Genomic DNA, 17,587 nt, shown 5'->3' on the forward strand with positions numbered 1-17,587 from the left:
ATGGGTGTTCTTAGTAGATAAAAATCAAGGGAAGTGACAGCTATAACCAGATTGATTTATCTGTGTATAAAATTTAATGCCCAAGAAGAGGAAAAAAAAGGTTGGGAAACATTTATGTAAACCATCAGGGTCTCCAGTAAAAAATAGTCCTTTTTCCTCCCCCAAAATAAAATAAGTATTGTTTATTTTTAAATATTTTATTTTCATGTTCTTTGTGAAAACACAATAAATATTTAAACCTCTTTGTTCTAAGACACAGAGAAACGCTGCATAATTAACACACTAAACAAGGCATTATGCCTTACAAGAAAGACATAAAATATCCAAGGAATATTTAGAACATTGCAGTTCTTAAAGCTTGAACACGAGAAATGTTGGCCATGCCCTGTAAAATCATTTCAATAGATAACAAATGGCATTCCTTTAAACAGTTACAGAAGCAGATATGCACACACATTCGTCTGCCTTCACAGTGACCTCACTATTTGATTATGTCTCCATGAGCTCTTCAGAAATATTAATATACTAATATAATGAGTAGAGAACACTTGAAAACGTTTTACTTTCAAATTAAGTAAGAATCATAAGTTTCACATGATATAATAAATATAACGGTATAGTGTTTAAGTAGATTCAATCACACCCTTAATTATTTTACATGTAAAATATCAATGTAGAATCTTTGAAAACAAACAAACAAATAAATAGAAAAACTCCCATAAGAGATGCTTAAATGCATTAAACCCAATCCAGGCAGTCTCGGGACTATTTTTCTCTTGTCTCTTCTGTTCCTATAGGTGCAGGGCCCGCTTCGTTCACGCCGCAGGCGGGCTCCCCCTCTGCCCTGGTCGGCCGGAGCTGTCGCTACAAGGAGAACACAGAACACGGTTGTCGCGGTGCGCTCGGGACAGCTGGCTGCGCACCTGGCTCCCCGTCCCGCCCCACCGCGGGGCTTTTCTGAGCGGTTTCGCTAGCCCGGCACCCCTAGTGGCTGCGGGTTGTGACAACTGTGGCGGACACCTCTAGGCTCTCGGAGGCTCTTCTTTGGGAACGGAATGGGGTGAGGCGCTGTGGTCGCCACCGTGTCACCGCTACAAGCGCCCGAGCCGCTGGTCTCCGCCCGCCACACCGAGCGTCCGTGGCCTGGAAGCCGGCCGTGCGAGCCCCAGCGCACGCTCCCTGGCGGCGGCTGCTCCCGGCTTTCTGGAGGCGGAGTCGCAAGATAGGCGGCCGGATGCAGATTTGTGCCCTGCGCGTGATCACTGCAAAGTCCCTGCCTTTCAGCACAAACTTTAGGGTCCACGTTGCAAAAAACAAAGGGTCTGCTTTTCAGGTCTGAAGCTCAGAAGGAACTGGGAGGCGTAAAAAAGAAGCCTGTGTTTCTTAACAGGTTGAAAGATTTTTAGCATAACCAGCCAACGCTCGTGAGAATGTTGCAGGAGGCGGTTTTACCCACACTCAGGAGGATGGCAGGGCTCGGGCGGGATGGGGACACGGGGACCCTGGCGCTAGAGCACATGAACAGTCTCAACGGAAAATTTAATTGGAAAAATAATAGTGGCAACTTTTAGCCGTTCTGCTAATCCCTCAGTTTCCCCGACAGAACCGGGGCCGAGCCGGCTCTTCCCGCCCCCGACCGCAGCCACCCGACAGGAGACCGCAACGCACCTGCCCAGCATCTTGGCGATGATCTTCTTCACCATGGGGGCCTCGGGGTGCAGACAGGCCTCCTGCCCGCCCTTGAGCTGGGCTCTGCGGGAGAAGGGAGGCCGGTGAGCGGGAGGCGGGTGAGCGGGAGGCCGGTGAGCGGGAGGCCGGGCGGGGGCGGGGGCGGGGGCGGGCGACACTCACACGACTTCGGTCTGCGCGCAGTGGGGGCCCGGGGCCGTCACCTTCACGCTCTGGATGTTCTTGAGGTGGATGCCCCGCAGGGTCTGCAGGCACTGGCAGCGCAGCTCGGCGACCACGGGCGCCCCTGCGGGGCGGAGACACGCGTTAGCGGGGCTGTCGGGTGGGCGCGCCAGCCCGTCCGCCCCCGTCCCCGGCGCGGGTCCCACCTGCAGCGCGCCGGCCCGCGGCGACCAGGAGCAGGAGCAGCAGCGCCGCGCGCAGCAGCCGGGGGGTGCGGGGGACTTGGGCGGCGCGGGCCATGGCTCGGCGGGGGCGGCGGGAGGGGCTTGCGGTGCGGGTCTGCGGCTCCGGGGTGCGGGTCTGCGGCTCTGGGGTGCGGGTCTGCGGCTCCGGGGTGCGGGTCTGCGGCTCTGGGGTGCGGGTCTGCGGCTCCGGGGTGCTGGTCTGCGGCTCCGGGGTGCTGGTCTGCGGCTCCGGGGTGCGGGTCCGCGGCTTGGCGGGAGGCGGCGATGGAGCGGCTGGAGCTGGCGCGAGGGGCCTGCCTGCGTGCGGGTCTGCGGCTCCCGAGCCCCGCGAACCCCTTTTATGCCGGGCTGGGGCGGGAAAGCCGGGAGCCCGGGCCAGGGAAATTCCCGGAGCCCAAGGTGGTTCCGGGAGTCGGGGGAGGCCCTGGCCCCGGGGTGCAGAGGGAGGGGCCCGCGGCTGCTGCCCCTGCCCGGCCCGCCCGCATAACTCCCGCGCACCCTGCGACTCTGAGATTCCCACTTTCCGCCCCAAATCCCTGGAGGAGAAGCGAGTCGCCCGCAGCGCCGCGGTTGCCGCCTGTCACCCGGCCGCCGTGCCCAGGTGCGCCGCTGGGAGGGAGGAGGGGCCGGGCCGGAGACCCGGGACAGGGAGGAGGGACGTCCCTGGAGGAGAGTGGTGTCTCCCGGTTGTCGCACCTGCGGACGTTAGGGAGGGATGGGGACAGACTAGCTTTCGTGGAGCTAGCGCTACCCTGTGTCTGTCACTCCTGTTATCTATCTGTGTGTTCCCTCTCTCTCTCTGTCTCTGTCTCTCTGTCTCTGTCTCTGTCTCTCTCTCTGTCTCTCTCTCTCTGTGTCTCTCTCTCTCTCACACACGCACAGTTTGGTTTGGGTACTTCAGGTACATCTGACATCAATGCTCTGTCAAAATTACAGCCTCATCTCAATTCCCGTGGAGAATGCGGGGCTCGCTCCTTGTCCTGTGCACTTTCCGGTCACACTAGACTATCTTGTTTAACAGTTCTCCGTGTGGTCGGAGCAGGGCCGGTGGCACACGTGGAATCCGTGTGGGATTGGGGGCAGGGCTGCAGCCCGACCCCTCCTTTCACACCCCGCGCCCCCCCCCCCGCGACTGCCCGCCCTCGCGCCCCCTGCCCCCGGGAGGCCGCCGGATTGCACCTGCCATGCGGGCCTGGCCTCGAGGGAAGCTGCGGGCAGGGCAAGGCAGGCTGGCGGGCCGCCTTTTCTGCTCTGGCCTTGGCCGCGCAGCGGACGCCAGGCCGGGTGTCGCAGGTGCGGGAGCACCGACCAGACGCAGATGGAGGGAACGGGAAACTCCAGGTCGCGAGTGAAATCACGTTCCATTTCCAACGGAATATCCTGCTCTTCAGCGTGGCCCCCTTTCTCTAGCAACACTGACATGTCTGTTTTCCGATTGGGAATTTCAGTGATGCTTAACCTGACGCCTTCATCACTTTTTCTGCAGAAGTTTTAGAGAACTTGTTTTGAGTCATCATTAGGTTTGAGAGGGGTTAAGTGCGATTCTCCAAGTTGGTTCAGGCCTCTCTGAGACTTGGAATGAGATGGGAGGAAGGAGAGGGGAAAGGAAAGTCCTCTGCCCCAGGGACAAGTGTCTCCAGGACTGGGCTCTACCCAGTCCAAGGGACAGGAGCCAACGCGGGCCATGCAACCCTGCTGCCTGCCTTTAGTTGCTGTGTCGCCTGCAAGCCGTCAAACCTCTGTTCTCGCCCAAGGTGGTTATGGCCAATGAGTATAACATTGTGGGCGGTAGTAGGAAGTAAATGCCTTATAAATGTTTGTTAAATAAATAAAATGAAAATAGCTTTGCCCGACATTGCCTAAATGGAAACTCAACTTGTGAATTCTTCCATAAAGGGAAAAAAGAAATCTAATGGAAAATTTCAGTCTTCAACTTTTTTCGTATTTAAAATTTTCGGCATCTGCACCCAACTCTCCCTAACTGTGTACAACTTTACATGGAGCAGAGTGAGCCCTTAAGACATGAAGGCAGGTAGTAGAAGAAAGGATTTTCATATAAACACCACTGTCTTTGTTTCCAAAATGACCTTGTGGTTATGGGATGCTTGTTCTGCCATTATAGCAATCTTGGCCAAGGGAGGAAAAGTATGCGAGAATATCGTGTTGTTTTAAAACAAACACCATAGATAGTGTATATGCTACAGTCTTTTTCAAAAATTGCCTTTCTCACATTTTCCTAATTATTTAAATCCCGTGACAGAAAAAAATCCAAGAAAAGCATTGATTCAATGAAGTCCAAAATGCTAAGTGTCCCAAAAATCTTCAGCAATTTCAAACCTGTAATAAATGCTGCAGACTTCCAACCTATTAAAAAGAACTCAACTGAGAATTTATAAAATATACAAAATTAAAATTTATGTATCAAGTTTTCAGAAAGAAAAACATATCTGCAGTGTACTTGGAGGTACACTGGGGATTTTTTTTTTTTACTGATGAAATGGATTATTGATTAATTTTGTAGTCCCACTTAAAATCACTTCATCTATGAAAAGAGACTTTGAATGAAAGACTTTCTGTTTTACTTAATGGAAAGGATATACAAGTGGAATTACTATCTTTAAAATTACTCTAGTATTTATCAGGATAATTGTAAGAGAAAAACTAGGAAAATTAAACTGAGATTAAAATTTGTATTAAGGAGTAGGAAATGACAAATAATCTAAAGGTTATGAAATATGTGACTAGCTCATGAATAATGGAGAGTTTGTATGGCTACTCCTCTTTTCATCAATATTTTTCTTTGATTTGATGGGAAACTGACTCAACAATATGAAAGTGATTCTTTAAAACTTGAAAGATATTTTCATTTGTTTTCTAATTGTAGTTGTAATACATGTTCATTTTATAAAGTTTATAAAAGTCAGAAAGGCATTAAGATTTTATTTCTCTAATATCCCAACTTTTGTCTATGAAACAAACTTGAACAGATTACTGAAAATTTGCTTTTTTTCCTTCAATAAATGTAGTTACATTACAAAAGCTTAAGGATTCTGGGTAAATATGGAACATGTGGCTTCCTTTATTTTAGCTGCCACACACCACCCGCAAGTGGCTAAACCTCTGTACCCCTCCAAGGAGCAGAGCATTGATTATGTCTTTTAAGCACTTCACAAATACGAACTCACTTAATCTTCTAAACAACACTGTCAAGTCGATACTATTACCTTTACAGGACATTTGGGTTGCACATAAAGAGATTGAGGTGCAAAGATGTTAGTAACTTCCTGAAATTCATCTGTGGAACCTAGCAAACAAATCCAGAGAAAATGGCTCTTAATCATGCTATGATAGGACAAAAGCTGTGCGATATATGATTAATAATTTCAGGAGAGGAATCGTTTTTAAATATTAGTTTATTATTCCCCAGTGGAATGGTTCAAATTTACTTACTCTAAAATGAAAACAGCAAAATGGCCATACATCTCCATAGTTTTGTTTCACTGACATATAACTCCCTCCTGTTGCATTGATATAGCTTGTTATCTTTTCTTAAAGTGCTCAGTTCTGAAAAATAAAATCGCAACTTCACCATGGACAAACCTGGCAAACTACCCCTTTATGAAAGGATGGAAGTTAATGCCATCAGTGTGATGTCACGTGGATATCAGGTGCCCCTGACACGATGTCATAAGAAGGGCATAAGAATATATCTTTGGTATTTAGTTTTCTTTCCAAAAATTCATAACCAAAGCCTAATTATAAGAAAAATGGTCTTCAAACGCAAATTGAAAAATATTAAATAGCTGAGCAGTACTCTTAAAATTTTTCAAGGTCATGAAACATAAGGAAAGACAGAGAAACTATCAAGATCCAGAGAAAACGATGAAGACATCAAACCTAACTGCAATGTGGTACCTTGGATTGCATCCTGGAACAGAAAGAGGACCTTAATAGAAAAACTGGTGAAATCCAGATCAGTTTGGAGTTTAGGTAAATGTAATGTTGGTTTCTTGGCATTGACAAATATACCATGGCGATGTGGCATGTTCTCTATGAAGGAGCTGGATGAAGGCTACGCAGACACTAAATTGTCTTTGCAACTTTTGAGAATTTAAAATTACTCCAAAATAACATGTTTATTTTTAAAAAGTTTTTTTTCTCTTTCTAAATTAATTTGGAATGCCACCAAAATGAAATCAGTGGACACTCAGGCTTTACCTGTTGACTTTCTAGAAAGGAAATTGAATTTTTCTTGAATGCATATTTGCTCAATATAAAAATCCAAAATATTTGCTGCCTCTGCTGAACACTTCATCATGTTTCATAGCATTAAATAGTTGGCCTTCCGCATTAATCATGTTGAATCTCTCATCTAGTTCTTGTAACTGAGGAAAAACAGCGAGTGTTGCCGCAATGGTCTCCAGTTCCAACCCAAACATAACGTCCCGAGAGAGCTCCAGAGAGTGGAACTCCAGCTAGCCGCAGGAGCTGCCAAGAGAATGAAGAGAGCGAGTGTGCCAAGGAGCAGATGACATTTGCAGATTGTGCAGATCTTGACTCCTGGGAATGACTTAATCAAAAACTCTTGTCTTTGTAAATGAAGTTAAAAAGAAAATTTTTTTAAAAAATTGTAGTTATTTTCTTCTTACTGTGCCACTTGAATTCAAGAGATCTCCATAAACCATAATTCCAAATGTAGAAGCACAGGAATGCTGTAGCCTAGTACAACAAAGCAGTTCATTCTCTTGTTTGAACAACTGTTTCTCCAAGCCAATTACTTCTCAAGGGTTGCTATGCAGTCTTTAAACTTATGTGAGCAACAATCCTTAAAGAAATGAAAGAATCGTTTCAAATGGAAGCTTTGGTGGTTGAATCCCACCTGTCCTCTAGTCATCATGGAACCTTTCAGAACGGACAGTGGAACCCAGGGTGCTCATATTGTCGAGGCCACTGTTTCAACCCAGTCACTGCCACAGCAGCCAGCTGCCTACAGGTGTGACCTGGCAGCTCCTTGCCTCAGCTGCAGCAGGTGTGTGTCACCTTCTGGCCCAGTGTTTCTCTGTTGATTCCATGCAACCTCCCTTTCTTGTGTGGAATGGGAGCCAGTTAAATATTTCCTACTTCTTCATGTTTCAGCCAGAAATTCTACATTATTTCACAGAGGGGCCCCAGTAGGATTGAACTTCAGTTGCCTACACCCTGCTTTGCTATTTCTTCAGTCCTATGCACCGGGAACACTCCCCCTAATAAATGACCCGCGTGGCAGGCCCATGCCTCAGGCTCTGCTTTTCTGGGGAGCCTCGACTGCGGCACTGACTCGTCCACACCGAGAAGTGACCGTGCTGACTATCGGGCACGAATGGGCAGCGTAGCTCTGCTCTTTCCCGGCTTGCGTGTCCCTCCCAGCTACTGTTCCTGCTTCCCTAAGGTCATCCCTTCTGGAGCAGCCTGGCTCTGAGGGGAGAAGAGTAAAGAGGCATGAACATGGCACCGAGTTCCTGGCCCCCTACCCCCACAGCCCCGGGGCATCTCTCTGTGGTCACACCCCCTGACTGCTGCCCTCAGTCCATGGGAACGAGATAGAATGACTCATTCCTCAGTTCCTTCCCGTCACCACCCCCCACCAGGGCTGATGGATTCAGAGGTGGGCAAGTGACCTCAGTGTAGCCAAATCAGAAACATTCTCTAGAGTTTTTGCTGGAACAATTGAAAAACAGGTTCTTTATTCCCCTGGGGCGGATAAGCTGGTAAAATGAGGGCCTTGGGTTTTGCAGCGCTGGAGAACAACCTGCTGAGAACGAAGTCGCTGGGAGGAAAGCACAGGTGACACATAAAGGGGGACAAGTTTCTGAGCACGTCGTTTGGACAACTGGGATCTCCGGCTGCCTCCGATTTAATTGTGGACTTTGCAGTACTAAGGGTACAGATTTTCTTTCCTTCTTTCTTTCTTTCTTTCTTTCTTTCTTTCTTTCTTTCTTTCTTTCTTTTCTTTCTTTCTTTCAGACCATTTAAATTAGCCTCTGTCCATTCATCCATTCACCATTTACCTACCATTTATAAGGTAGGAGCTATATTAGGCTCTAAATTGGGTTTCAAAGAAGGAAAAGACAAATTCTGCCACCAATGCTATGTCCTACCCACAGTCCACGGAGTAGGACAAAATGACACGAGTTGTGTGGACGCCCACGACACTCAGCGTGTCCGAAGCATCACAGGCGCTCAAGGCGACAGCCTCTTCTCGGAGGGTGAGGGCTCCCGCGGGACATGCTCTGGAGGAGGCTGCCACCTCAGGTGAGTGGGTCGGGACACACTCCAGAAAAAGAGGGTCACACGAGCAAAGGCATGGAAGCTGGGCAAAGCGTGGCGTGACCGGAGAACAAAACCCGGCAGTTTATTTCTTTAATGAGGAGTTTAATGTCGGGGCAGAGTATGCCGAGAGATCAAGCAGGGAGGTAGCTATGGTCCAACCACCGGGGTCCCTTCTTATCACTTAGGGACCATTTCAAACGTCACGCTCATCAAAGCCCATAATTCTTTCCAAGGTTGTTGCCTCGGTCCCTAGATGCAGATCACGTGACAGGGCGCTGGTCACAGACTCCCACGCTGGGTTTGTACCGCAAGGAAAGCTACCGCGTCTCTTTTCTCTTTGCATCCACCAGGCTCCAGTAAGAGCCGCTCACACTCAGCGCTCAGCATTTCTTTGTCGAAATGATGCATGAGTAAAGTTTCTGGCCACTGTTTCATAACCAAAGTGCACTGAGGTCAGGATGTTGGGAAACTGTCTTTGGCGGATTCCGACGATTCCTTACTTTTTTTTTTTTTTGCCTATTTTGACCACTCAGTGCCTGAATCAAATCTCTCAGTGGACCCAGTGAAGCCCGATGAGACAAACGCTTCAAAACAAGAGGCGAACTCTATCAGAGAGTAAGAGGAGGGGTGTCCTACCCGGACAGCCAGAGAAACGAGGCTGCACTGAAGTCCCCAGAGAGCTGTGAGGCCAGGGTCTGCCAGCAAGTCCCGGGACACACACGGCCCCCGGGGATGCCTTCGGGCCAGCGGGCCTGAGCTGCCCAGTCTGGAACAGAGCGGGGGCGAGGGCAGGAGCAAAGCCAGGTTTCGGTTCCAGTGGATGACGTGCACACCACACTCCTTTCTCAGGTCCGGCTGGGGGAGCCCCAGCCCCTCGAAGGCCCGGCGTTCACAACTGGTAGCCCAAGTCTCTAAGTTCCCGCCAGTTTCCAGGACCACGCACGGTTTTAGCAAGAGCGAGGATCAAGAATGGCATCTTCTGTAGCCACCTGGGTCTGAGCGAGCACATAGTATGCTCCCTGGCGTCATTCCCTCTCGCAGTGTCCCAGTCTACGTTAGACTCAGGACCGGGAGGATCACTGGACTCTCCTGTGGCCTGGCCTGGAGCATTCCCCAGTGGGAAAGTGGCCGCCAAAAGCCACCCACTCACCAGCTCCCATACTGGGGATTCACTCCCTGCTTTGGGCCAGTCCTGGCCACAAGGGCTGCCTGTTTTCCCCTCTCCTTACCAGAATCTGGGGTTTCCTTTGCTTTTCTCTTGAGCTCCTGTGTTCACTCTTGGATAATACATTCAAGATGTGACTGTCTACGTCCAATTGTGGTTCTCCTAAGTGGATGAGGTGTGCAAGAAATGCTCCCAGTGGGGCACCTTGGAAAAAATATCCCCAACTATTCCCTGATTTAAAGTAGAAAACCAGAAAGAAAAAAATGAATAATCATAATGTAGTTTAATAGCTGTTCTTCTAGGGGTATGTATAATGTGTTTTATTCCTTATTTGCTAGTAGTCCCTATTAGTCATCTTTAAAATTACTGGACAAGGAAGACACTCTCCAACATAATGAGTAAGTAAGAGCTGATTGTTCCAGTTCTGTTCGACGACTGCTCCGCTTTCAAGTTTTATTGCCTCTTATTGCAAACTAGGTAATGCTATCATGCCCACACTGTGTCTTTCACAATAAAGAAATAATTGCTTGGTAGGTTTACATCCAAAGTAATGTAATTTTTTGTCTTTCCCAGAAAGACAGTTAAGACAGGCTTCCAATCACCAGATGTTCTGTGTATTTTAATATCTTATACCATAGATGTGGTTGTTGAAAAACACTAGGGTTTGGTCATTTGGTTTTCTTCTAGTTGTCACAGCAAGTGGAAAACACTTACTAGTGTCTATCATGTTAAATGTTTTCCATAACTAGCTGTCTGCACCCAAGCTTTGGGTTGTGGTTCTATGTAGGGGAAGTTCTGGGTTTGGGGCTGTGTTCTTAATGAGTTGCTTGCTAGCTCAAGAACTGTGGCCATGGGTGTTGGAAAGTTATCTGCTCTGAGAGTAAAACTCCAAGTAAAGGGAAGGAAAGTAACATTTGTTTACTAGATTCTGACTCTGTGTCAGAACACCGGCTGAGCCCTATTATATTAGTACGTGTGATTTACTCCTCTCAGGAGGCCCATGAGGTGGACGTTATCGCTCTTGGTTTGCAGGTGAGGAAGCTGAGGGGGCTGAGGGTCATAGAGTCATAGTTGAGATAAAAACCAAGCCTGGCATACTCAAAAGCCCATTAGGATAAAAAAGCTAGTGTCTATAGGAGTACGGGGGAAAAGCCATATGGGAAGAAGAAATGAGTATAAAACAGCTAAGTGTACTGAATGTCAGTGTGTTTGCTTTTTTACAAGCCCCCTAGGATACGATGCATTTTCTACCCTGAAACTTAGAAGCTGAAGCAGGATGTACCTGGCTGAAGCAGGGTGGGCGGTGGATGGAAGGAACCTGCAGCTGAAAAGGACCCAGAATCTCAGCGAGTCAGACAACGTCCCATTTGCTGTGACATCTCCCTTCAAAGCCATTCCTCATGGAGCTCCCAGAGACTGCGACCCAGGTCAGCGGTGGCCACTGAGACGGAAGGAAGCCCACGGGCAAAGGGTGTGACTATGAGCTGGTCCCCAGCACCCTGGCTCTGCCGCTCTCCTGGTGTCTTGTCTAGAGCGTGGGCTCCGATGTGGAGTGTCGAAGCTTGACTCTTATTAATAAACTAGAATAAGAAAGAACTAGAGGGGTGTTCGTAAAGTACATGTCATGATTCATCAGTGGGTTAAGAGAAAACTTTATAGGATTGTGGCCAACATCTCTGAAAAAGTGGAAAATAACAGGGTAGGATAGTATCAAATATCAGGCCACACAGTAAAAAACAAGTGTGTTATATTGTGAATTTGTTTTTTTGTGTGTGTGTTTATGGGTATATATGATAATAGATACATATATGCATGCATACACACATACATACATACCTACACATGCAATGCATATAAACATACACAGGACTTACATATGTATAAGTGAATGCCAAATCATATTGGGTAGCGATTCATTCTCTGGCCAAGGAAAACTTTTTCTATTACTCTGTGACTTGGTTTCCTATCTGTAAAATTGAGACAGGAATGTTCCCTAACCAGTTGCAAAGCAATTAAGCAAATACTAAGTGTTTTCTTTAGGATTATGTGCAAATAAATAGCATTTTATCGAAAATGAGCAATTCACCTTATGACCACATCAAATAACTAATATTTTGAAAAAGAAAAAAGACATTTTTGAATGGTGACGTTATGAATTTATAAAAAAATATTTTTCTCTTTATTTCCTCTACATTTTCTCTTATCTATAATAAATATACATTGTATTTTATAATGAAAATACGGTTATGTCTTTAATAGCAACTACATCTTCAATGTTCTATGCATTACAGAGGAAATTCTCTTTTTACGACAAAGGCCTTATATGGAGAAGAAGCAAAAATTACAAAAATACAGAACCACTTCCAAGAGCAGCATATGCTCTGGTAGTTTTGCTTTATTGATAGGAGCCGGGACTGTGCAGCGAATGCCTCCTTTGTGGACAATTTCTGGTGACTGCCTCCAACCAGTAGGGCGGCAGGGTGGGGGCTGGAGTTCAAGTGCATTTAGTCTTCATTACTCTGTGAATATGCAGCGAGTTGCTCTGTGACTTAGGCTTTTCCCAGCAGGAAAGCCCTCTCCCAATGCCCTTGCTGATAAAGGAAGCAACTCCAAAGTGTTCTCAGAATAGTGTTAGACCAAGGTAAACCGAAACAAGAATTTACGAGCCACCAGCATTCCATCACTGGTTGACTTTGTGAAATTTATTTTGGCCTTTGCCCCTTTGAGCGACATCTACTAATTGTTGAATACAACTAAGCACGTTTTTTTGAGCAGACAGTACATGGGAAATGGGCAAAAAAATACTATACCACTCACACCTCATTTCCAATATTTTCTGCACCAAAGTTCATTTGATTTGAAGAAGTTTATTGCTATTGCAACCTTGTCTGCTGCTTATCACTAAAAATTTCTCTGTTAAATGCCTTCTTCAACACTCCAAACTGAGTGTGATGCTGCAGTGAGAGCAATGTTGAGAGCAGTAATGTAATTAATATTTGCTAATTTTTGAGCACAGACTTTGTACGAGGAACTATGCCACGTGTTTTGCATGTCTGATCTATTTAGTACAATCGGCCTCCAGAAGCTGGGAAAGGCAAGGATATACAGTCTTTTCTAGAGCCTTCAGAAGGAGCACAGTTCTAAGGACATCTTGATTCCAGCCTTATTTTGGCCTTGTGACCTCTAGAATTGTAAGTTAATAAATTTGTTTTGTTTAAGCCACTGAGTTCGTGGCAATTTGTTACAGAAGCAATAGGTAACTGATATACCCATACCGCAACAGCTTTTCTTTCTCCCCAAAGTATATAGCAGTGTCTTCCTAATGGATGAATGAAAACACCACCTGGCACCTCTCCTGGTTTCCGCAGTCTTAATATCTCCAATGTTAAGGAATCCATGGGGACTAATGCAGAGTCTGATTTATTTACTATTTTTTAAAAGCAGTTTTGCAGTGCTTTAGTGCTATTTATATTTATTGGCAAAGCTAATTATAACATTAAAGCAAATATGTAGGTATGAGGTAAGACAATCATGTAAATATACCAATATGTATCAGCCAACATATGACACCAAGCAAAACCAGTCTTTATCAAACCAGCCCTTCCTTCAAAATGTTTTTTGCTTAAAAGTCTGAAAATTTATTCTTCTATGAAATGGCGAAGTGTCAGCACTATCTTTTGTTCTATCTATCATTAAGAGATATTTTGACTAGAACACAGCTTAATTTATTTTGTTTATTCAAGATTAGGAGAATACAGCGAACAGCAGAAAACTCTTTCAGTTCGATAGAAAGTAAAAAGGAACTGGAACGCATTATATAGCAAAGGTACAGATTTAGGTAGCTAATAGCTAAATCTCCAAAAGTTTCTTAATTATTTTCTTATACCGGGAGGCCTGCTGGTCCAGGCAAATTTTCTGTCCATGCTTCAGCGTGGCTCTGCCGGGGAAAAGAGAAGAGGTGAGACTGTCGGTCCTTGGGTGTGAGGATGGGCTTAGGCAGGGAGGGTGGCAGAGCAGGCACAGGGTGGGCCTGACCGCAGCCGTGCAAGGACTCACATCAGTTGCGCAGTGGGGCAGTGGGGTCCCGCCTTGATCACCTCCAGGCTGGTGACGAGCCTGGGAGGGACCCCGGAGACGGTCTTCACACACAGGCACTGCAGGTCTCCAGCTCCTTCTGCAGGGTCGGCTGAGGGTGGAGGGGAGGTGGGCAGACAGACAGGAGTAGGGGAGGGTGTGGTGATTCCGTAAGTGGCCAGAGGGACCTTGGCGACCGTTTGCACGAGCTTAGGTCCCCCTTTCCTGAGCCACAAATCACACCTCCCTTAGAAAGAAGGTGTAGGGCTTGTTGGGAAAGTGAGCACGCAGCACTGGCCGGCACGCGTAGCAAGCACGCAATGAAGCGCGGGGCGTCCTTAGCGCTGAGGACTCCTCCCAGCCCAGGGCCTTCCCGGGGTGCCCTCCCTGCAGCTCCCATCCAGGCCCCTTCCCTCCTTGCTTCTGCTCTCACCGCTGGCGCCCGTGCTGGTGGCCACGGCAGCTGTCAGGAGCAGCAGCCCCAGGAGCAGCGGCCGGGGGCCGGCCCGGGGGGCGACGCCTGCGCCCGCGGGGAAGCTCATGGCCTGGAGGTCGCACGCAGCAGGATCCAGTGCGCAGGGGAGGTGGAGCTCCGAAGGCCAGTGGCGGCAGGACCTCGCCAGGAGCCTTTAATCTCCCCTGTCCTCCCCTGCCGGAAGCCTGGGGTGGACGGTAAGGAAGTGCCTTCTGGAAGCTAAGACCCCGCTGTGGAGAGCTGCGCTCTGGACAGCCAAGATTAGAAAGTGAACAACTAAAAAAGCTCAGCAAAAGGCTGTGGTCAGCTTCCTTGGCTGGGAGCTGGTGGAAAATCTGCACCTCCAACGGAAAGAAACTTGCATACGTGCACACTGTGGGGTGGGAGCGGCACTTGAGTCTCCCACGCTGCACGTGTCTCGCTGATGTGCGATGGCGGAGTTCCCTGTGGTCGTGCAACTCGCACTGCAGATACCCTTCGGGACCCAGACTGTCTCCTTCCCAACTCCCAAGGGCATTACCCAGAACTGCCTTTTACTGAAATGCTGGATTCGCTCTCTAGGCAATGGCTGGAGTCTTTCCCGGTCTCTCGCATGGTGCCCACCCGGCTCCCCCGGCAATCCTCCGGCAGACTGTAGGAGGCAAGGTCCTCTGTCCCCGCTACTCTTAGAGCAGTCACATTTGGCATTTGGGTGCGTACTCCGTATGCCTGGGCGTCCCTCCATTGGGTCCTCCTGGATAACAGCCCAGGAGAGAGGCACGGAGAGGTCGCAGGGCCTGTGTCCCGGAGCCCCGTCTCCCAGAGCTGCTGCGCCCTCCGCGGCCTCCTGCTGCCGGGAGGGCCGCACCGCCCGCGGGAGCCCGTCCTCTCCGGCGGGACGCAGGGCGCCTGCTGAGTGTCCGCGTGGGGGCGGCGGTGGACTCCCGCGCAGGAAGGCGGGGAGAGCAATAGGGGCTGTCTTTCCTTCCTGGAAAAAGAAGGACTTTTTCTTTTCTTTTCTTTTCTTTTCTTTTCTTTTCTTTTCTTTTCTTTTCTTTTCTTTTCTTTTCTTTTCTTTTCTTTTCTTTTCTTTTCTTTTCTTCCAGTCTCCATGGAGACTGTCAAAACTTGCCAATGCCGACTACATTGCAAGTCGTCGTGTGTGTGGGGTACTGGGGAAAGTCTTCAGTTGGCAATCATCACACCTTGCGTAAACCCTACTGGCTATGACACTGCCACTGTGAAGCTGAAAGACAAACACGTCGTTTGGTTGCTGATCAGGGCAGGCCCCCCCAGCCCAAACCCGAGGCTCTCTGCCACGCCGGCTAACGGTGGAGGAGGGAGTCAGGCCCTCTGCCCGGAACTGGCTGATGTCCTCATGCTCAGCAGGCCCAGACTTCTGCAGGACTAGCAGTTTAATTATTGGGCCTGGAATGTTCTTTCTCCTGCTATCCCACCACACGCACACGCCTTTTCAGCTGGCTCAGTCCTGTTCCTATTTCTGGTGCCGGTTGAATATCCTTTCCTGGGAGGGGCCTTCCTTGACAACTGTATCTAATTATGTTCCCTTGGTTTTCTATCTTGTACCACCTTCTGCTTTTCCTGTTTCTTATGTATGATACAAACACACACACACACACACACGAATTATACTCACAGATATGTGTGTATGTGTTTAAAAATGTTTGAAATGGTTCCTTTCCCTAGATTGAAAACTCTATGAAATTAGAGGTCATAAAGTTTGTCACTGCTTGAGCACACCAGTAGGGACTGGACTCCATAAAAAGCAGCTTCGCTAGTGAAGATAATGTACTGAAAATGGTGAGGAGGAGGCTTCCATGTGTTCACGTGTCTGTTCCTTCATCCAGTTGCAGCACAACTCTACATGAACTTGAGTCACACGTGGTTAGAGTTATTTACCTACTTGTCTGCCTCTCCCGCTGGATAGTGACCTCTTCGAGGGCCATTTGTTGTGACTTGTGTACAGTCGTGCCACGTAGGGACATTTAGGTCAATGATGTGCTGCGCATATCATGGCGCTCCCATTAAGATCATAATGGAGCTGAAAAATTCCTATTGCCTAGCGACATTTTCGCCATAATAAAGTCCCAGCACCCAAGGTGTTACCAGTGGTGAGCAAGCAAACCTGCTGTGCTGCCGTTTGTATAAAAGAATTCCATGTACAATTATGTATAGTATATAATACTTGATGATGATAATAAAAAACTATATTACTGGGTTATGTATTTACTATGCCATAAATTGTATCATTATTTTTAGAGTGTACTTCTTCTGCCACTTGTTTTAAAAAAGAAGTTAACTGTAAAACAGCCTCAAGCAGGTGCCCCGGAAGCATTCCAGAAGGAGGCATCGTTATCCCTGGAGATGACTGGTCCATCCATGTCACTGCCCTGGAGCCCGCCCGCTGGGGCAGGACGTGGAGGTGAAGCCAGTGACGCTGCTGGTCCTGACCCTGTGTCGGCCTAGGTGTCTTTATGTCTTAGATTTGAACAAAAATGCTTAAAATGTAAAAAAAAAAAATTGAAAATTGAAAATACTAAAAAACTTCTAGAATAAGGATATAAAGAAAATATTTTTTACACCTATACAATGTGTTTATGTTTTGAGATAAGTGTCATAACAAAAGAGGCAAAGAGTTGAAAAAAATTGAAAGTTTATAAAGTAAAAAAGGTACAATAAGCTGAGGTTAATTTACTATTGAAGAACGAATTTTTTTATAAACGTAGTGTAGCGTGAGTGCACAGAGTGTACAAAGTGCACGCAACGCACGGTAGCGTCTGAGGCCTTCCCCCGCACTCGCCGCCCACTCTAGTCCTGCAAGCTCCCTTCATGGTAAGTGCCCTATGCGGGTGTGCTGTTTTTCATCTTTTATTATTATATTTTTACTGAACCTTTTCTATGTTCCGATACACAAATACTTGCCGTTGTGTTACAATCGCCGACGGCACTGAGCACAGGCACGCTGGACAGGTGTGCGGCCCGGGCGCGCGGGCTAGCTCCACCGGCCCAGGTGTGGCGCGGGCGACAGCGCCCAGTGAGTTCACTGTGGCGTGTGAGCAACACTGAACTTGCCTAAGGGTATAGTTCTCAAAATGGAGCTCGGTTGTGAAGAAAGGCACAACTGTAGCTTTGAACATATGGTATCTAACACTATGGCTGTCACAAAATGTATTGTAATTATAGTCGTTTGTGGAACTGAAACTTGAGGCTCTGTCTGGGTTTGCAACAGAGCAAATGCATAAGAGAGATGGTTTTGAATATGTGCAACTTTGGCCAGGCTCAGTGGCTCACGCCTGTCATCCCAACACTCTGGAGGCCGAGGTGGGTGGATCGCTCAAGGTCGGGAGTTCGACACCAGCCTGAGCAAGAGCGAGACCCCAGCTCTACTATAAATAGAAAGAAATTAATTGGCCAACTAAAAATATATAGAAAAATTATCCGGGCATGGTGGCGCATGCCTGTAGTCCC

At 47.7% G+C, this 17,587-nt stretch overlaps 2 protein-coding genes across 2 annotated transcripts; both read right to left on the reverse strand.

Annotated features, from left to right (window-relative positions):
- Nucleotides 1-205: 205 nt before the first annotated feature.
- Nucleotides 206-2,452, reverse strand: CXCL1 (C-X-C motif chemokine ligand 1). Its single transcript, XM_020284246.2, has 4 exons — nucleotides 2,058-2,452; nucleotides 1,852-1,975; nucleotides 1,669-1,752; nucleotides 206-864 (listed from the first exon to the last, which is right to left on the reverse strand). Exons 1-4 carry the CDS (start codon nucleotides 2,149-2,151, stop codon nucleotides 816-818), a joined length of 351 nt encoding a protein of 116 aa, XP_020139835.2. The 5' UTR covers nucleotides 2,152-2,452; the 3' UTR covers nucleotides 206-815.
- A 10,832-nt stretch (nucleotides 2,453-13,284) lies between these two features.
- LOC105860501 (platelet factor 4) lies at nucleotides 13,285-14,347 on the reverse strand. Its single transcript, XM_012745306.3, has 3 exons — nucleotides 14,078-14,347; nucleotides 13,627-13,756; nucleotides 13,285-13,507 (listed from the first exon to the last, which is right to left on the reverse strand). Exons 1-3 carry the CDS (start codon nucleotides 14,184-14,186, stop codon nucleotides 13,420-13,422), a joined length of 327 nt encoding a protein of 108 aa, XP_012600760.2. The 5' UTR covers nucleotides 14,187-14,347; the 3' UTR covers nucleotides 13,285-13,419.
- Between the last annotated feature and the right edge of the window lie 3,240 nt (nucleotides 14,348-17,587).

The sequence above is a fragment of the Microcebus murinus genome, chromosome 26 (assembly GCF_040939455.1).
Source record: "Microcebus murinus isolate Inina chromosome 26, M.murinus_Inina_mat1.0, whole genome shotgun sequence".
Classification (NCBI taxonomy): domain Eukaryota; kingdom Metazoa; phylum Chordata; class Mammalia; order Primates; family Cheirogaleidae; genus Microcebus; species Microcebus murinus.

Bases quoted from the DNA above. Each gene is read 5' to 3' on its own strand.
- CXCL1 (XM_020284246.2), bottom strand. From the start codon at position 2,151: ATGGCCCGCGCCGCCCAAGTCCCCCGCACCCCCCGGCTGCTGCGCGCG. The intron at 1,976-2,057 runs GTGGGACCCGCG...TCCGCCCCGCAG, and splicing joins CGCGGGCCGGCGCGCTGCAG to GGGCGCCCGTGGTCGCCGAG. The intron at 865-1,668 runs GTGCGTTGCGGT...TTCTCCTTGTAG, and splicing joins ATCGCCAAGATGCTGGGCAG to CGACAGCTCCGGCCGACCAG.
- LOC105860501 (XM_012745306.3), bottom strand. From the start codon at position 14,186: ATGAGCTTCCCCGCGGGCGCAGGCGTCGCCCCCCGGGCCGGCCCCCGG. The intron at 13,757-14,077 runs GTGAGAGCAGAA...CTCCACCCTCAG, and splicing joins CACCAGCACGGGCGCCAGCG to CCGACCCTGCAGAAGGAGCT. The intron at 13,508-13,626 runs GTGAGTCCTTGC...TTTCCCCGGCAG, and splicing joins TGCCCCACTGCGCAACTGAT to AGCCACGCTGAAGCATGGAC.